The sequence below is a fragment of the Bactrocera neohumeralis genome, chromosome 3, assembly GCF_024586455.1.
Source record: "Bactrocera neohumeralis isolate Rockhampton chromosome 3, APGP_CSIRO_Bneo_wtdbg2-racon-allhic-juicebox.fasta_v2, whole genome shotgun sequence".
Taxonomy (NCBI): domain Eukaryota; kingdom Metazoa; phylum Arthropoda; class Insecta; order Diptera; family Tephritidae; genus Bactrocera; species Bactrocera neohumeralis.
The window spans coordinates 67772063-67790380 of record NC_065920.1 but is presented as its reverse complement, the minus strand read 5'-3'; the positions used below and the strand labels follow the sequence as shown (position 1 = coordinate 67790380).

Genomic DNA, 18318 nt, shown 5'->3' with positions numbered 1-18318 from the left:
TATACTACATATTCGCGTATATACCATATTTTTAGATTTTTGCTGTGGCGTTTGTTACCGAAGCTGGCTTTTGATAGTTCGCGGATGAGCTGCGTGAACGTTCCGCAACAGTTAAGCTCGCTGCAGAGGGCGCAACGCCTACCAACGCCATCGGCTTCTTCTTGCAAACGTAAACGCTGCCAGCGGACTTGGTGTTGCTGGCGTTAGCGGCTAGGCGGGCGTTATGACGCCTGGAGCGCCGCCAAGTCACAAGCTTGCGTCCGACCGTGCGTATGCCGGCTGAAGCTGCCATTTTTGCTGCCAGTTGAGACGCCTCAGTTGTGTTGGATTTCGTTTGTTTCGCCAGCAAGGACTTGATTGATTTTTCGTTTACGCCTATGGTCAAATCATGCACTACACCACCACTGCGTGCCACCTGTGTTGACCCTTGCGTTTGTGGCAGTGTCATTGACTGTGGCTGACCTTTGAACCGACGTAACATATCCACAATATTATCGACGCTTTTACTTTTGCTCGCGTGCGCCGAAACACTGACCGTGGCCGATTCTGCGTCGATTTGACTAGGCAATTGGTTATTGACCTCGGCCGATGTTGGGATCACACATTTCTTAATAATAAATTTAAAATTTTTATCACCTTCATTATTCGTACAACCCGCTACGACGGCAGTGTTAAGGCGTGGTCCACAACTCCGATGTCGCTTCATAAGCGGTACAGTCGCCTCGTGATCTTTAGCTGTTGCTGGCATGGTGTTCGCTTTACTGGAGAGATTCGTGACAGACTTGCGGCGTGTGCCTACCTGTGTGCGTGGCGTTTTCAAGAGATTCGGACAGATCATAGCAGGCGTTTGCGGTGTTATATGATATTTGCGACGTGCATTTTGCACCATTTGCATTGGTGTGGGCGAAGTGTGTATCACTGCACCCGAGGCGGTGATACCGCCAACGAGACCGCAGCTTATGCTGCTACGACTGCTATTTCCCGCCTCCATTATATACTTCTCAACGTACTCGGTAGCATTGAATGTGGGCATAGCCTTGTGCACATTCGAGATGGCTGGCGTAATGGTGGCACGATGCCTGTAATTATGTCCACTTAGTGTTGGACGTTCGCGTTGTTGATGCGGGTAGTGATGGTGATGATGATGATGTGGCGCTTTAGTGACAATTTGCTTGCCTTTCACGAAGAGATTGAGTCCCATATAGGCTGGTGTTGGTGGCACCACTTGGCGGTAGATAAGTTCAAAATTACCCATATCTGCCTTGGGATCCACGCGTCGATCAATTGCAACTGTGAAGAAGGGATGCGAGAAATTGTAGAGGATTCAGTCAGTTAAAAAAAGGTAAATATTTAGTAATAAACTCATATTATGAATGGACTTTAGCTTTAATTAGATCTCTATTGCCTTTATTTTTTTATAATATATAAGGTATAGTAAAGAGAAATCCATTACCCTACTTCATATTTCGTTTTTGATCGTGATGTTAGAGGGTTTTGGGTTGCTAAAACCGAAAATGATAGTAAACATTTCCTAAGACATATGATTTTTGTGTTGTAAATCATTCCCCATAGACGGGAACAAGTAGAAATCATTTTGTGCCAGGTCCGAACTATAAGGTGGACAAGTATACTCCAAACAAGTTCCCGGAGCTTATGCCGAGTTTTTATTGATGTGTGTGGCCTGGCGTTATTCTGACTCATCTCGAATTGTCCAAAATTGCCTATATCTGGGCGATTCCTTCGTTTACACATTCCAATTGTTGATAGTACAGGACCGAAATAAGAGTTTGTAGGTAGGGAAGCAACTGTTAGTATATAACTCCCTGCCAGAGTCACCAAATTCATAGGAAAACCTTCATGACCGTCAATCCTGACCTTGCTCACCTCGATTTTACCACTACCGTCTTTTTTTTTGACTATGAGGGAGGTAAGTGATCCTTTCTGCATCACCAGTAGCCACATCTTCAGAAATGGATCATTTTTGTTGCGATTCAATAGCTTTGCGCAGATGGAAATTCGGTCCATAAGATTTTTTGCGATAACTAGTGTGAGTTACATTGAGCTGCTTTTGTATCCAGCCTTATTTTAATGGTTCCAAAAAGATTTTGGTGTTATGCTTAGCTCTTGAGTAATGCAAGCAGTGCCTACATGACGGTCGGACTTGACGTATTGGCTTTCCAGACCGTGGTGCATTTTTTGATTAATTCCAACAGTATCCTAAAATCTATTTATATTTTCAGCTTCAGCTTGACCATACATGTTGTGCGCCTTTATTGAAAAAAAATGTAAAGTATGGTGGATATTCTCTTGGCCAGTATCCATATTTGACGTGTGCTCTCACAAAATTGGAGCGAGCATTCAAATAACCATCTGAGAAGTTCAAACGAAATCTTATCTTTCCAACGCACCACACACAATAACCTTTTTTTGAAAGATCAGATCGTACTATTCACAACACTATCACCCATCTTGAGAGCCTCCCTGCATTTATTACACAAAGAACGTGGAGAGTCGATTCAGCGCCGTTCGCAGCAACTCGGACTGACGTATGGAACGACTTACCGCATTTTACATTAAGATCTTAAATTGAAAGCATACAGAATACAGCTTGTGCAAGAACTCAAGCCACTCGACCGTCCCAAGCCACATCGCTTCGGTCTAGGGATTATTAAAAAGTTCCAAACGTACTTAACGGTACGTAAATAAGTAAAATTGCTGCCCTTGGGACGAAGAGAAACATTCAAAAGTTGCCATATTATACAGAAAAAAACAATGGTTTGGTTTTGTTTGTGGGCCTGTGGAATCATCGGTCCATATTTCTTCAAAAATGATGTCGATAGAGTTTTAATAAGACGGCGCCAATTCCCCGTTCACACCGTTAGATTTTTTCCTGTGGGGATATGTAAAGTCTAAAGTCTATGCGGACAATACCTACTCTACCTCATAACAGCACAAGCATTAACAGCACCAGTACTTAAAACAATATAATGTCAAAAAAATTTCTAAATTCTCACCTTTTATCACATCCTCCAGACATTGCGGACACATACGTGCCGTCACACTGGTTGTCGCACCCAAATCGGGACTTGAATTGATCTCAATTAGCCAAGGATAGAAATTCTCGCATATCATAAAATCTGCACCGAACAACTCAAACGTGTTCGGACGACGATCCATATTTTCCTGTGACGACAACATTGTGCCCACAATGGCTTTCTTCATGCCCGGATAGATGCGTTCCTGCCACATATCTTGTTTGCCGATTTGACGCAGATACGCTTGAAAGGAGTAACAATCCCACATGTTCTCTATGGGCAAACGTTTATCGCGCTTACCGTTGTTGTATTTCTTTTGAATGGCATGATTAGTCAGATGCACCGATTCATGATGATTACTCAAGCTATACTCTTGCGAGCTAAAACGCAGATAACTCTCCTTGTACATCCAGACGACCAGCGGTTGTACATTGGTTATGAGAAACCATTGGCGTATATCAAACTTTGTATGGTGAATAATGAGCGGTCTTTCTGCAAAGGAAGTTGTAGGTAAGTTTTTACGAAATCGTACGATTTTACAGCTATAAATGTATATATACTTATACTAAAAGGTTTATGTATTAGTAACGGGGTTTTCAATAAGAGCGCTACAAAAGTCGCTGACTTGCGGCGGTAAAACGATTTCGATTTTCGATGAAAATCCGGATAATTTTCAAGCTGTTGCTCAGCCCAATTCACGAACATACGACAATTCTAGTGGTCAAGCGGCTTCAGTTCTCTTGCGTCAATTTGATCTTGTAAGCATGTAGGACAAGATCTTTTCACAAAATTCGCCACAACGACGTCACAGAGATGCCCAACGCCTAAAAACGACGCGTGAGAGACTGATTTGGCAGCAATATTCTCGACACTACGGGCACTTCTTTGTCTCACTGTCACGTGGATTGAAGTTTTTCCACTAGACGTTCAATTGTTGATCTGACCAGGGCGATTTTGACGACCATAAATTGGATGTAGCGCCCTTAAAGTTGAAGCCACTGACTCCGAATTTCGGTAGTAAATTTTAATAATTTCATATATCTTTCCATGATGAAGTGGCAAACCGTGCTGAAGAGCAGTGTCAAAAAAGCGGGAAAAAATTTGGCGTCGTTTGCTGTCTCTATCGCTCTACTTTTGTAGCGTCCTTATTGAAAACCGCGTTATATCTGTACTATATAAGCTCACTGTTAAGAAAGCGCCGTCAGGGACACTGTAAACTAAGGTTATGTTTATTTTTTTTGTTGCTATCTGTTGGGTGGTTGTGACGTCAGTGCAAAGACTGGGTTGGCATTTGTTGAATGCTCACGCAACTTTATGGTGTCATGACAGGAAATTAGGCTTATTGCCAACCTGTTGAAGTCGATCCATTAAAACTGAAAGTTCATTGATTTTGTGCACCCGCCAACAGTCACCACCACCACTTCATAGTATATATACATACATATGTACTCATATTTTTTGTTTTTTTTTATATACACACATCGGTGTTTTTCGGTTGCCGCGTGCTGAAGCCAAATCGTATTGTGTAGGGTCGTTGGCAATACTCGAGTTGGAGGGCTCATGTTGTAGTGTTTGATATTTTTAGGCATTCGTGCCTGTAAGTACATATGTATGTATGTAATTATGCTTATATTTTATTATAAACTATACCATATTCATTTCGCTCGTTTTGTGTTTATTTTTATACGAGCGGTGAAAGTACGCTTTGCCGTCCCCTTCGTTTTGACTTATATGTGATTATGTGAACTCACGTGCAAGCATTACGCCCATATATGACACTCATACATACATATTTACTTATATTTATATAATTTGTACGTGAGCATGCAAGATTTTCCCGACGCGTGCGTGTATTTTTACCACATTGAGCTTTTATTTGCTATTCTTAGCCATTTTAATTTTTATTACATTTAGTTCCACTGAAAATTGCATGCGAGGTTGTAGGTTGGAAATTAAATAGAAAATGTGAAGTCATACATTTTTTATAATGATATGTAGGCAGATTTTCATCGACTAATTTTATGCGCTTCCTGGCGATTAAATTCGGTTACGCAGTGTGAAATGGAAACTGTTCTTATTGCATAGGGCTTTCCATAACCCAAGCTCTACTATGCCATTTTACTTGTCAATTTCTATGAAAACCAGTTCTACGTTACCTAAATTGATCCGAACTTTTTCTGGACAAGGATTACATTTTGACCAAATATATTCGTCAGGTGCATTTCTGCGAAGGTGCTAACAGCCTCCGGCAAATCGGGCACTTAAAGGATAACGGAAAGGAACATTCCGAAATCCCCTCTTACTTCGACTGCATCACTTAACATCAATTTAGACCACACGCTTCTGCAAATCGATTACATTAAGGGTCTCAGAGAGGAACATTCCGAGCTCCTCTCTCACTGACTGCTTCGCTTAACATCGATTTAGACCACAACGTCGCGGAGCATTCTACTATTGTCATCTTCTCCGTGCAGATACCTGCGAGGAATATGTAGGTGGGGCGGAGTAGCTGGAAAGGAGGCGCAGTGAGCTTCTTCACAAATGGATCGAAGCTCAAGGGAAAGGTTGTATGGGGAACTGTTGTTTCGGACTGCCAGACCACTGTAGTGCCTTTCAAGCAGAAGTGAGCAGCTGGAGAAGAGGCGCAGTGAGCCTTTTCACGGATAGATCGAAACTTGAAGCACATCTAGGAGTTCTTTGTATCACAACAGACAGGCGTCTTTAGCTGTCCAAGTGCAATTATACCTGGCCCCACAAAGAAATTACTCTACTTCCTAACCTAACCTAACCTAACCCTGTTTGGATCGGTAAGTGTGAGTAATACGAGTATGAGACCTTTGTACTATGTATATTAAGCAGATTGTCTTCCAAGGCTGTCTGTGAGTCTGTGAACATTTGGATCAGCTGCAGAAAAAAATTATTTAATTTTAAGGTCACTTTATTATTGGTGAACGGGTTTCATAAAGTTATCCAGTTGTAAATGATAAGAATATAGCATGCTCTTTAGAAGATGCCGGAATATAGTGTCTGAACTATTCTAAATGAAGGCTTTGAAGGCCCACTTCGTCTAAGTTTACAAATTAGGACAGATCGTCGAACTATATGATATCAGATAGTCGGCAAACCTTTTATAATGGGCAAACCTTTTATAATGGGACTTACTATGTATATGGAAAAATCAATAGCTTTTTTAAAACTTTATAATGTTCTCCAGGTGCCTGAGAAAAACGTATGGTTCTACAGAAACGGGTGTAGAGTCCGGACGTGCCAATTCAACTTTGCCATCACTTTCTTACGGATATTACGAATATACGGGATATTTCATTCCAGGAACATACGATTTTCAGCTTTAAATAATATGAGGAGGATTTCTGACTTTATAGCAACAACATCAGCCGAGAAATTCAAATTTAAACGGAACCCGAATACAAAGGTGAATTTCTTTTTTCGGACTAATTATTTTTACTGCTTCTTTACAACCAAATTCTTAGATCTCATTTTCTCAATAAACCTAACAATCTCTGTCAGGAGTCTGCTAGTTCGCCATAAGCAATAACACCACATGTTCCCGAGGAGAGGAAAAAAAGAAAATGTATCATTGTTCCCTTAAAGAAGCAGCACTTACCTATATACTTTTGCACCACATAACGACTCTTCGAACCGATGGACGGATTTACAAGCACTAGAATTTTCTTTAAATTATCCATTAATTGTATGCCACGTCCCCGACACTTATTCGCCGGCTTTACGATCCACAAATTCTGATAACCATCCAGCGTATATTGCGGCCAAAAGTTTTGCAGATGCTCCAACAGTTGTATACTCAATTTTACCGTATACTCGGGTGCACGCGTAGGTTCTGTAAATATTTTCGCTTCCTCCGTTACGACCTGTTGATGTTGATGAAAGAAGACATCCCATTCATGTTCCCAAACACGTGATAGCTCATCCAAATCGATATCTTTGTGCTGACAACTATCCAAGTAATCGCTGCAACGTTTAATTGCAAAATCGATGCTATTATATGGTACAGTACCCATAGTGGAGAAAATCGCATCTATACCCTTACGACGGTAGCGATCCACCACGACGCGTATGAAGGCAATACAGGCAGTGAGCTTGAAGTTATCCATAAACTCGGCCAGCTCTTCCAAACTCCAAACATTGTAACAACGTGGAAAATACAACTCAGACATACCCTCCTCATAGAACCAATGGAAGTCCTTCAATTGTGCACATAAACCCTCCTTCGAGGTAAATGGCGCACGGTGAAACTTATTAATAATCATGCCCGGATTTTTAGCTTGATCTATATAATCACATTTCTCTTTGCGATTCGTCCATAAAAAGTCGATGGGCATGTGTTCGAGAAAGCGCGACATAATGTTACGTTCACACTTGACAATATATTGGCGACGTGTCTCGCCCGGCTTGCGCTTGGGCAAACCCTGCGCCAAATCATCGTAGGTCACTTGGCACACACCCGTTGGTATTTGTTTGCGATGCACGTCCAATTTTTCAATCCAACCGCGTGCCACGAGCGCATTGCGTACGGAATGAAAGGAGCCGCGTATGGTGAAGGTTTTATTCTGCTTGACCGCCTCTTGTGCGCGACGGCGTAACTCATTTAGACGATCGGTTGTAATCCAAGTGCGACGATTACAGTAATTGCTGGGCGGTGCGCTGGGTATTATCTCCTTGCCGGTTGCGGTAGTGATTGTGGCAGTTATCGGTTTGGTAGCTGTGCTAAGTGTGGCGGTGGTTGTGGCTGTGGCAGTGACTGTTAAGCTAGCTGTCGTGGTGGCACTGGTTGTGACCGCTATGGTAGTCTCTACATGCGTTGTAGTCCTGTTCGTTGTCACTTCAACGGAAGTGGATTCAATTGTTTTCACTTCCGCTGGTTTTGTTGGCTGCAGTGGCGCTGGTACGTCTCCCAATTTTTCAGCTGCTGGCGCTTGTTGCTTCTCTTGGGCGGTTTCATTCTTGTTATTCTCGTTGGCATTTTCACCGGATTTCTCATGCATTGCTTGAAACGCAAGCCACCGCCTGCGTTAGTAAGCCAACCAACCGGGACCGCAATGCCGTTTACGCGTTCCGCGCGCTCCAAAAATCGATGACTACTAAATTATGCGATTTGTATCGGAATGAATTGAAGTCTGACATACCGTCGTCGTGGGCACATGGTAAGCGCGCATAATGTAGAGCAAGTTGTCTACTTGTTGCCATGGCGGCCACAACAAATCAGGTGGCTTAAGTTTATTAGAGCAACGATTTAATATAATTTGGAATGGAGTCTACTGTCTGCTGTGGGCGTGCTTCACAAAAATCACAGGCATGTAAAATGTATGTATCTATGTGATGTGTCGAAGCGTAGCACCGTGGATTGCTAGTAGGACGCAAATTTGCGAAAGTGGAGTTGGCAACCTAGTTTTTGAGGTTCACAAGGATTTACTAAGAAAGCATTGCGCATAGTTTGGCATAACTTCAGTTGTTGCTATTGTACTTGGTCGTGCTTCGTAAATTTTATTTGCTTGTGTTAAGCATTTTAGGCATGCCGCTTTTGTGCTCTTCGCCGCTTGATTTCTGGGTGAAGGTGCAAAGTTATGCTATAAAATTATGAACTTCTCATTTTTTTGTACCTCGAGTACAAGTTTATTTTATTTGCATTTAAACTAGTTAAGATGATAAAATCAAATTAGCAATTATTGTATAAGTATTTTATCACAAAATCTATAATTGTTGTACTGTACGTTTGAATGCTTGAAAGGAGGTACTTGGTGCATTTAAAATTAAAGTGGTGGGTGGAGTTAGAGTTTTGACCTTATTTTCTCAATGATTTTCGTGAATTTTTTATAGCATAAAAATAAATATTATTTGCTGAAACTTTGAAAGTGATTTATTCTTATATCTAGCGAGCTGAATTTCAAAGAATCGGTTGTTTTGCTTTAAAGGGTGTTCCATTTCGAGGTTACTAACTTTTTTTTAAGAAAAAAAACAGAAAAACTTCAAATTGAATGGAAAATGTTTATTATCATTCGAAAGAACATTCTTTGGCATTTATTTTTTGAAGATTATCTGTTTCAAATGTTGCCCGCGGCTACGTCTGAGATGGTCCATCCATTGAGTCAAATTTTCGATGACACGTTCGAGCATTTCGACTGGTAACGGGCGAATGACACACGTGTTGTTTTGCTTCCAGGCCTGATTCGAAGCGGGAATGTCAGCATAGAATTTATACTTTACATATCCGCACAGCAAAAAGTCTAACGATGTGATAGCACACGATCTTGGTGGCCAATCGACTGGGCCAAATCGTAAAATTATTTGCTCACCGAAGTATTCTCTTAATAAATCCATTGACTGATGTGATGTGTGCGAATTGGCGCCGTCCTGTTGAAACCAAATGTCGCCGAGACCACGAGCTTCAATTTCAAGCATCGAATAGTCGGTTCTGATGGTGCGAAAGCAGTCACCATTGACGGTTACATTCTCACCGACATATATTTTGAATGGACCAATGACTCCACCGGCCTACAAACACACCTAATCGTTGTTTTTTCTGGATGAAATTGCAGTTTTTGAATTTCTTCAGGTTGCTCTTCGTCCCAAATGCGGCAATTTTGTTTTTTTACATACCCCTTTAGTCAGAAATGAGCCACAATGCTGAACAAAATTTCCCTCGAACTACTTAAAAAACTCGTGGAACGAAGCTGTTTGGTGATAGCCTACGTTGACAATATTATTCTTATGGTTGAAGGAAAATTCCTAAATACCATTTAAGAGTTGGCCTTAACATGGTATCCAACTGGGCGAATAGAAGCGCTCTAGCCGTCAACCCAAGTAAAGCTGAAATGGTTTTATTTACCAGAAGGTACAAGATCCTAAACGTGCCTCACCCCTCTTTCGGGGATTCACGTCTTGAACATTTTGAAAAGATGAAATACCTAGGGCGTATCTTTTTTGATAAAAAGCATTTTTGGAGTCCAAATATTGAGGAAAGAGTTAACATATATATACAGGGTTTGTCCGGAAAGGAATAGGACTGATTTTCTTCCGCCGCGACTGTACTACTTCGGAGCGTGCGCGCACCGACTGGATTCGGTAGAGGGCGTTCTTAGCTAACAAGACCTGGAGAGTTAGGATAAACTTTCTGTGAGTAGTGCAAGCCGAAAATGCAGGGTTCGGTAGAGCAGAGGTACGCGATTAAATTCTGTGTGAAACTCGGTAAATGTGCGACAGAGACATTTGATATGATCAAGTAGGCTTACCCAGATGTTGCTTAAGCAAGAAGTGGTGTGTTTCGGTGGAGGGCCGGGAAGAGGTCGCTGATGAAAATCCAAAATGAAAACGTCTTTTTTGACATCAACGCTATCGTCCACCATGAATTTGTTCCTCTTGGATAAACCGTCAACGCCAAGTTTTACATGGAAGTTCAGAAGAGATTCAAACGAAGGGTCAATCGGATCCGACAAGATGCACCTCGACTCTCAAGGCTATTCCGAAGAATGCTTTCCTTGACGCCTTCAATGCTTGGAAATCGCACTGGGAGCGCCGCATCGACGCAAAAGGAGCCTATTTTAAAAGTTTTTAAAGAATTGTAACGATTGGTTCAATAAATTTTTTTAAATCGACTCAGTCCTATTACTTTCCGGACAAACCCTGTATGTACCTATATAATCATCATTAAAATTTTAATCCGTTTGTGTATGTATGCACATATTTCGTGATGTACAACTGTAAATAATTACGAGATTTGCATAATTACCACAATTAAAATAATTACACTGCATTCGTCATTTGCCTCATACCCAACTTTGTGCGCATGACACACTTAAAAAACTGTTTAAAATGTGAGGACGTGCGTGAGGGATTTGACTTTCATTTTCATCGTAAGGCTAAGCACATAGTGAGCGCGAAGCAATGACGAAGAAAACAAGAAAATAATAAGGATAATGGTCGCATCTGAAGAGTTATTTCGGACAAAAAATTATGATCGCTAGTGCTTGTTGACCTCTTCTTTTGGAAATTTACTTCTTCTTCTTTATTGGCGTAGACACCGCTTACGCGATTATAGCCGAGTTTAGAATTCGCGCCAGTCGTTCTTTCTTTTCGCAATTTAGCGCCAATTGGATATTCCAAATGTAGCCTGGTTATCGAACATCTTGAAGAAGTCTCTTTCAATCCTGATGGAGCTCTTAGTATTGCTCAACGTGAGTTCACACAGCCGTATTAGTTTTGCGGGGTACAAAATTCCGACATAGCGGCATAAAGGCAGCTTCTTTTGTATGGGATCTCCGTTTTTGTGGATTAGGTAGAGTACACTTAAATTCTAATCGTCAGGCATGCTTTCGTTTCACCATATTCTACAAAGAAACTGATACATGCTTCTATTCTATTCGCCGCCGAATTTGAATAGCTCGACCGGCAATTCATCAACCCCTTGCCACTTTGTTGTACTTCAGACGGGTAATTAATATTCGAACTTCTTCATAGCCGGGCAATGGAACGTCTGGACCATCGTCATATTTGGGGAATCGGCTTCACCATTTCCTAGTCTTATGCTTTTACTGCCATTCAGCAGGTTGGAGAAGTGTTCCCTCCATACTTTCAGTATGCTCTGGGCGTAAGGCAGAGGCGATCTAGTAACCTCTGGGGGTTCTACAAGAGGATACTCTGGTCTTGAAACCTTCTGTTAGTTGCCGCAACATAATAATGTTTCACTTCAGATTTCTTCAAAAATGAAGGCGGCCATAATACGAGTATTACAGTCAAGGGGGATCGCTATAGAACCATGATTAATGACTTCTTCGTGCCTGAATTGGAGGATGACAGTCTATATATATGTATATATATATATACGAGTATGAGTCTTTTGTTGTTGAAACATTTATCGAAATTTTAATGACCGCAGTCACTGCAACCAAATTTTGAACTATGAATTTCCGGTCATTTCGTTCCGTTCGTAATCGATTATATGAACTGCCAAAGCAAGCAGGAACCTATTGACCACTGTTTAAATATTTAACAAATTTAAGAAATGATTCCATTATGTTTTGACGAACTTCCAAAACATCAAAAAGTACACAGAAGTATTGCTTGATTTCGGGTGCTTAGGAATAATTCTTTTTCTTTGCCTCAGTTACTTCCACCCAGGAATTCATAAATCTTTTAGATATATTTGTATTTATATAAGACATTTATTGAGTGTTAATAAGAAATGAAGTGGGCAGATATAAATAGCATTTAGAAAATATTTGTTATAGCGAAAATTAGCAATTGCCTTTCACGCTTTAGTAGACACTTCCGAGAAACAACAATTCTGTGTTCGCTTGATTTAGGCGGCATCTTTCATACTAAATTTTTGATGAAACACGGATAATTATGTAAAAGTATTATGCAAACAATTAAGTGATTTTCGAAACTTTGTTTTTTATCATTTCTTAAAAACGTCATCTTAATCTTTCTAGTAAGTCATTAGTATCCAAGGTCATCAGAAAGTAAAATCTATTTCTTCTTCATCATCATCTTCCTATTAATTTTCCACTAATCAAACTGAAAATTTTTTAAATGTTGAAGAGTTTATGAAAATGGCTAGCCAGCATCGCGCCAAGGTAAATCGTTTCTTGGAACTAGCCTAATTCCCATAAGTTGTGATCTTTATTCCACTGCCATCGCATTCAAATATATCAGACTCTTTCATTTACTCAAGAAAATTCGTGTTCATTTAAGATATTAAGTGTTTTATTTGTATTATTGTGAAGCGATTTTGTTAGCATTCAAGAAATTATAGATATAGGTAAATTGAATGCCGCAATTTCTGTTCAAATATTTTATTGACGTGGTATCTACGTCTTATGCGGTTATAGTCGAGTTTACAACAGCGTACCAGTCGTCCAAGTGTGGCCAGGTATCTTCTTCTACTTTCCCCGGCGGGTACTGCATCGAAAACTTACAGAGCTGACCGACATGAACTAGCCAGCGTAGCCATTGTCTTTTAATTCGCTGAACTATGTGAATGTCCTCATATATCTCGTACAGCTCATCGTTCCATCGACTGCGGTATTCACCGTTGTCAATGAGTAAAGGACCATAAATATTCCGCAAAACCTTTCTTTCGAAAACTCGTGACGCCGACTCATGAGATGTTATCATCGTCTGCGCAATATAGTAGGACGGGATAATGAGTGACTTGTACAGTTTGGTCTTTGTTCATCGAGAGAGAACTTTATTTCTCAATTGCCTACCCAATCCTTTAGTAGCACTTGTTGTCAAGAGTTATTCTGCGTTGAATTTCGAGACTGACAATGTTGTTGGTGTTAAAACTGGTTCCAAGAAAGACGTAATTATCTATGACTTCGAAGTTTTGACTGTCAACAGTGACGTGGAAGCCAGGTCGCGAGTGCAACGACTGTTTGTTTGATGACAAGAGATATTTCGTCTTGCCTGCGTGCACTACCAGATCCATTTGCTTCGCTATATTTTTCAGTCTGGAGAAAGCTGAACTGCTGAAATTTTTAAATTTATTTGCACTCAAGACTTGTTGTAGATTTTACTCGAAGGATCAATGTTGAAAACCCTTTTTATTCCAGATATTATATCTCAATCCATCAACTCTCATTTAAAATTTTGACCTTTTATAAAGATTATAGCCTCCATTCCTCTTTCGTTCATCTTTAATTGTTTAAATGAGATAAACCTCCCCATACATTCCACTCTACTCAGGAAAACTGGCGTATCTTAATACAACACCCACACACACTATATCACCTCGGAAGACAGTACTAAATAATCTTCCTAGACAATTTTGTGACTATTTGACTCAGTATTGTTGGAGTAGTATTGTTTTTCTTCGATAAAGCCCAAAAAAATTTGAAAATGATAACAGTATTTTTGGTTCTGATACTGTAATAGTGCACACGCTATTTTGGCATCGAGTCTGACCGCTGTTTTCATTGTCCGTGCACCTTGCAAGGATCAAAGCCAGGGAAGTACCTTCATGTATATGAGGCTTTTTAGTTATATAGGGTCTACGGCGAGTTTTTACCCGATTTTATTCAGGAAAGTATTGACTCGATTCAACTCATTTTTGACAACTATCAGGAAGGAATTCTCTCTGAATTTCAATTTTATATGTCACACATTGACCGATATTTTCGGAAGAAAAACTATAAGCACTGGATCCACATATTGAGGACCTAGCGGTCTGAACAGTTTTGGTGCGATTTGAACAATTTTTGGCCATAAGGTGGCATACTCTAAGGGCATTATATTAATTGCTTCTTGATTTGTACACTCGAAAGGCAAGAATCAGACTGAATTTAAAATTGTGTTATATGGAAAGTAGCCGTGGCTATGGTTCGATTTCGTTCGTTTTCACACTGTAACATAAAAATATCAGAGGAATGCATCATATTAAATTTGGTTGAAATCTGTAAGTCAGATCTCGAGATATGTGTTTCACCTAAAAGTGGGCGGTGCTACGACCACCATCCAATTTTGACCCCAAATCTATTAGAAACCTCGCGGGTAGCTATTGATTTATCGCATTTTAAGTTGTCTTTAGCAGCACCGTTACCGTTACCGGGGAGTGGGCGGAGTTATGATCCGATTTCATCCATTTTCACACTGTCGCTAGAAGTTCTCATAATATTTTTTGGTTGTTGTGTAGCTTAAGTGGTTCAAGGGATAGGGACGGACAGACAGACAGACGGTCACTCGGATTTCAACTGTTCTCGTCATCCTGACCATGATATATATATATATATGTACATACATATATGTATGTATATATAGTATATCCCTATATCTATCTCGCTTAGTTTTAGGTGATACGTACAACCGTTAGGTGAAGAAAACTATTATACTCTGTAGCAACAGGTTGCAAGAGTATAAAAAAATGGATTTCTAGAGCTTTTATATTTTCAAATTAGAAAAAAATTGTGACAACCCTAGTACATAAGTGTTAATTTGTGATTTATTCACATTCCACATTTGCCTCGTAACTACATCAATCAAAAGCTAGCATTGAGTTCAAAGTTATGCAATATAATGCTTCGGCACATAATTGAAGAGCCTATTATACAACAACGACAAAGCACAACAAATATGCAAATAAGTGTTATGTAAATACATAACTTACAGACAATTCGCATAATTAAGCGCTTATGTCGCTAACGCTACGTAATGAGTACAGGCGGCGTCTGTCCTTTACCCGTTACTTAACATAAATAAATAAACGCAAACTTCCATATGCAAGCAACAGCAACACATAGTTATTTTGCAGCAGTGACGCCGCTAATTTTACACGCATGCAGATAATGTTCATCATACGCCATGCGCAACGCAACTTTTACTGCTAGAAGTAGCTGATAGCAGCTGATTTTGTTTTGCTGTTTGTTAAGCAGCGGCAAGCGAAAGCTTTCTGTCTGCGGCAACAACGGAGCTTTACTTTTGGAGTGTGTACAATACATATGCGTGTATATATATATGTACATATGTGTGTGTCTAGACTGGCTGCTGCTGGCGGTGCTTCTGCTTCTGTTGCTGGCGCTTATATTGTTTTGGAAAATTCGTGCGTTTTCCTTTGCTTTGATTTTTGGCAATCGCACAGTGTATTTGTTTTGTGTTTTTATTTACCGTTAGTTTTGTTAATGTGTGTATGCTGTTAAAATATAAATGGTTGCGGCGGGGTAAGCTGGCGTGCGGCGGGTTGCTTGCTTGTTACGGTCGGTTAGTCGTTTAGTCGGTGTCGTTCGTTTATTCCATCGTTGGTCGGTTCGTGTCCCTTGTGCGATTTCGGCTTTCGTCTCTGTTGTGTTGTTGATTTGGCAAATCATTCCTGCGCACATATAAACATCACAGTGTTTGGAGGCGGCAAAGGCATAATGTGCGTGTACAGCAGCAACAGCAGCAGCGTAAATACACAACAAATACAATACGAATATTAACGGAATATATAAACTCTCGCTAGCCGAATGCTAAATGCGCGCTCTCCAAGAAAATACAAATGAAATAAAAAAGTAAGCGAACTGCATGCAATATAAAAGTGTATCTTCGTGTAGAATTTTGAACATTTACCGTTGGAAGACTGTGTTGTTAAGACAGCGCTAAGAATTCGAAGCAGAAAGTGAAAGTAATTTTTTTACGATAAAAAATATACTCGGTTCGAAAACGAATTGCGATTTTGTAAAGCAAATTTTTAAATAAAAAATATTTTGACCAAAAAAAAAATTTTGATATAAAAAATTTTGACAGAAAAAAATTTTTGACAAAAAAAATTTTGACAAAAAAATTTTGACAAAAAATTTGAATAAGAAGTGAAATTGTGTGAGTTTTTTAAATAAACCGAAAAAAAGGTTTTACGAAAACTAATTAAAACTAAAAACATTTACCACAAACAAAAACTAACGCAAACTAAAGTTTTTAATAAAAAATCTACGAAAAAATCACCGCAATAATTTACTACAAAAACAATTTCGCAAAACAACCACCTATTTACTACAAAAACCAAATATTTATTAACAAATATCAACAACTGCGCAAATTTTGGTTTTCGAAAATTTTTGTTGTGTAAACACTCAATTTGATTTTTTTTGGAAAATATTTTTGTAATTTATTTTACTATTGGCGCTAATTTTCGAATATTTTCCATACATACAAATTTACATATGTGTTTACGGTATCGCCGCCGACAGACAGACTTGTTGTTTATTTAAAATAATTGCCGTAGTTTACGAGCACAAGTACTGCTACTATAACTGTCAATTCTGTGTGACTACAACTTGAGCCCAAAATATTATTGTGTTTGTCAAGTTCATTGCCAAATTGACTAACCAATTGCTAAAGCCACAAATCTTGTGGTTGTGGTACAACGTACAAGAAACGTCTACCGTTAAGCGTTTGAGTAGAGTTTTTAAAAACCTGCCAGCCGGCACACATACAACATACTTGGAGACATCCTATCGGTTCATAAGTAAACTGGAGCAGTGTGGCGGCTAAAATGGGCACTATTGGTGAGTGACAAAAAGTTTTTAGGTTTTTATTGTGATTTTTGAAAAAATTTCTATATTTCGCAAAAATTTCGAACTATTGTAAAAATTTCAAATTTTTTTAAAAATTTCGTAAAACTATCAAAACTTCGTAAAACAATTTCAAATGTTTGTAAAAATTTGAAAACTTCGTAAAAATTTCAAAATTTTGTAAACAGTTTCAGAATTTCCAAAAATTTCAAAATTTCGTAAAAATTTAAAAATATTGCAAAATTTTCAGAATTTTGTAAAAATTTCAAAATTTTGAAAAAATGTCGAAACTTCACATTTTTAGTTTAAAGATAGATTAAGTAGTATTCAAAATTTTGGAGCTTCTAAACTTTGTAAAAGTTTCAAAATTTCGTAAAGATTTTAAAATTTTGTAAAGATTTCAGAGTTTCGTAAAATAATTAAAATTTAGAAAAATTTCAAAATTTTGTAAAAAAAATTAAAATTGTGTAAAATTTCAAAATATTCTAAAAAATTAAAAATTTTGTCAAAATTTCGTAACACTTTCAAAACTTTATAAAAAATTCTAATTTTTCTGAAAGCGTCAGAATTTTTTAAAAATTTCAAAATTTTGTAAAAATATTCAGAATTTCGTAAATATTTAAAATTTGGTCGTTAAAAAAAATAAAGTAAACATCAAGTAAGTAAACATAATCTTTGCTTGATTTACGAATTTTTTCGAAAAAAATAAAAATTTTTGAAGTTTTGAAAATATTTGGAATAAAATAATTGGCCAAATACTTGTATATGAAAAATTTTCAGTTATATTTTTATAGTTATATGCATTATATATAATATATTGTTAAGATTTTTTATTTAAAATATTTATTGTATATTTTATATAGCATTTTATATTTTATTATTATATTTTTATTCAAAATATTTATTGGAAGCGTCATAATATTAGCTTCAAATTTTTTCTCTAAAAGTTTTTTCAGCATAAATTAATTGAAAGCATGCATTTTTCAAGAAAAAAAAAGTTAATAATGTATATACTTGAGTAAGCCGGCGAAGCTTTGAAAATTACAGGTTTTATGGAATTTCTCATATCCTTTTTAATAAAATAGTCCTATTTATTTTTACTGAATAATACACATAAATATTTCTCTTATATTTTTTAAACACAAAGCTGAAACTTTCGCAATAAATTTCATCGTATTTGCCCTTAATTCTTGTCTAGGCCAAGGCTTGAAATGTCCTTATAGGTTTCTACTGTTCGCTTCTTTTTTTAAATTTTGAAAAATATT

At 38.4% G+C, this 18318-nt stretch overlaps 2 protein-coding genes across 2 annotated transcripts in view; one reads left to right on the top strand and one right to left on the bottom strand.

The window, feature by feature from the left end:
* Window positions 1–11: 11 nt before the first annotated feature.
* Window positions 12–8114, bottom strand: LOC126753091 (tubulin glycylase 3A). The gene is made up of 3 exons (XM_050464238.1): window positions 6661–8114; window positions 3015–3527; window positions 12–1290 (listed from the first exon to the last, which is right to left on the bottom strand). The coding sequence occupies exons 1-3, from the start codon at window positions 8057–8059 to the stop codon at window positions 32–34; spliced, it is 3171 nt and encodes a 1056-aa protein (XP_050320195.1). The 5' UTR covers window positions 8060–8114; the 3' UTR covers window positions 12–31.
* An 8008-nt stretch (window positions 8115–16122) lies between these two features.
* Window positions 16123–18318, top strand: part of LOC126753096 (serine/threonine-protein kinase meng-po) — a 50295-nt gene continuing 48099 nt past the window's right edge. The window contains exon 1 of the mRNA XM_050464246.1: window positions 16123–17047. Coding sequence (XP_050320203.1) covers window positions 17035–17047 — 13 coding nt within the window. The 5' untranslated portion in view covers window positions 16123–17034. The remainder of the gene's footprint in view (window positions 17048–18318) is intronic.

Coding starts and splice junctions, on each gene's coding strand:
- LOC126753091 (XM_050464238.1), bottom strand. CDS start 8,059: ATGCATGAGAAATCCGGTGAAAATGCCAACGAGAATAACAAGAATGAA. Junction 3,528..6,660: donor TGTGGTGCAAAAGTATATAG/GTAAGTGCTGCT, acceptor CTTCCTTTGCAG/AAAGACCGCTCATTATTCAC. Junction 1,291..3,014: donor TCTGGAGGATGTGATAAAAG/GTGAGAATTTAG, acceptor CCTTCTTCACAG/TTGCAATTGATCGACGCGTG.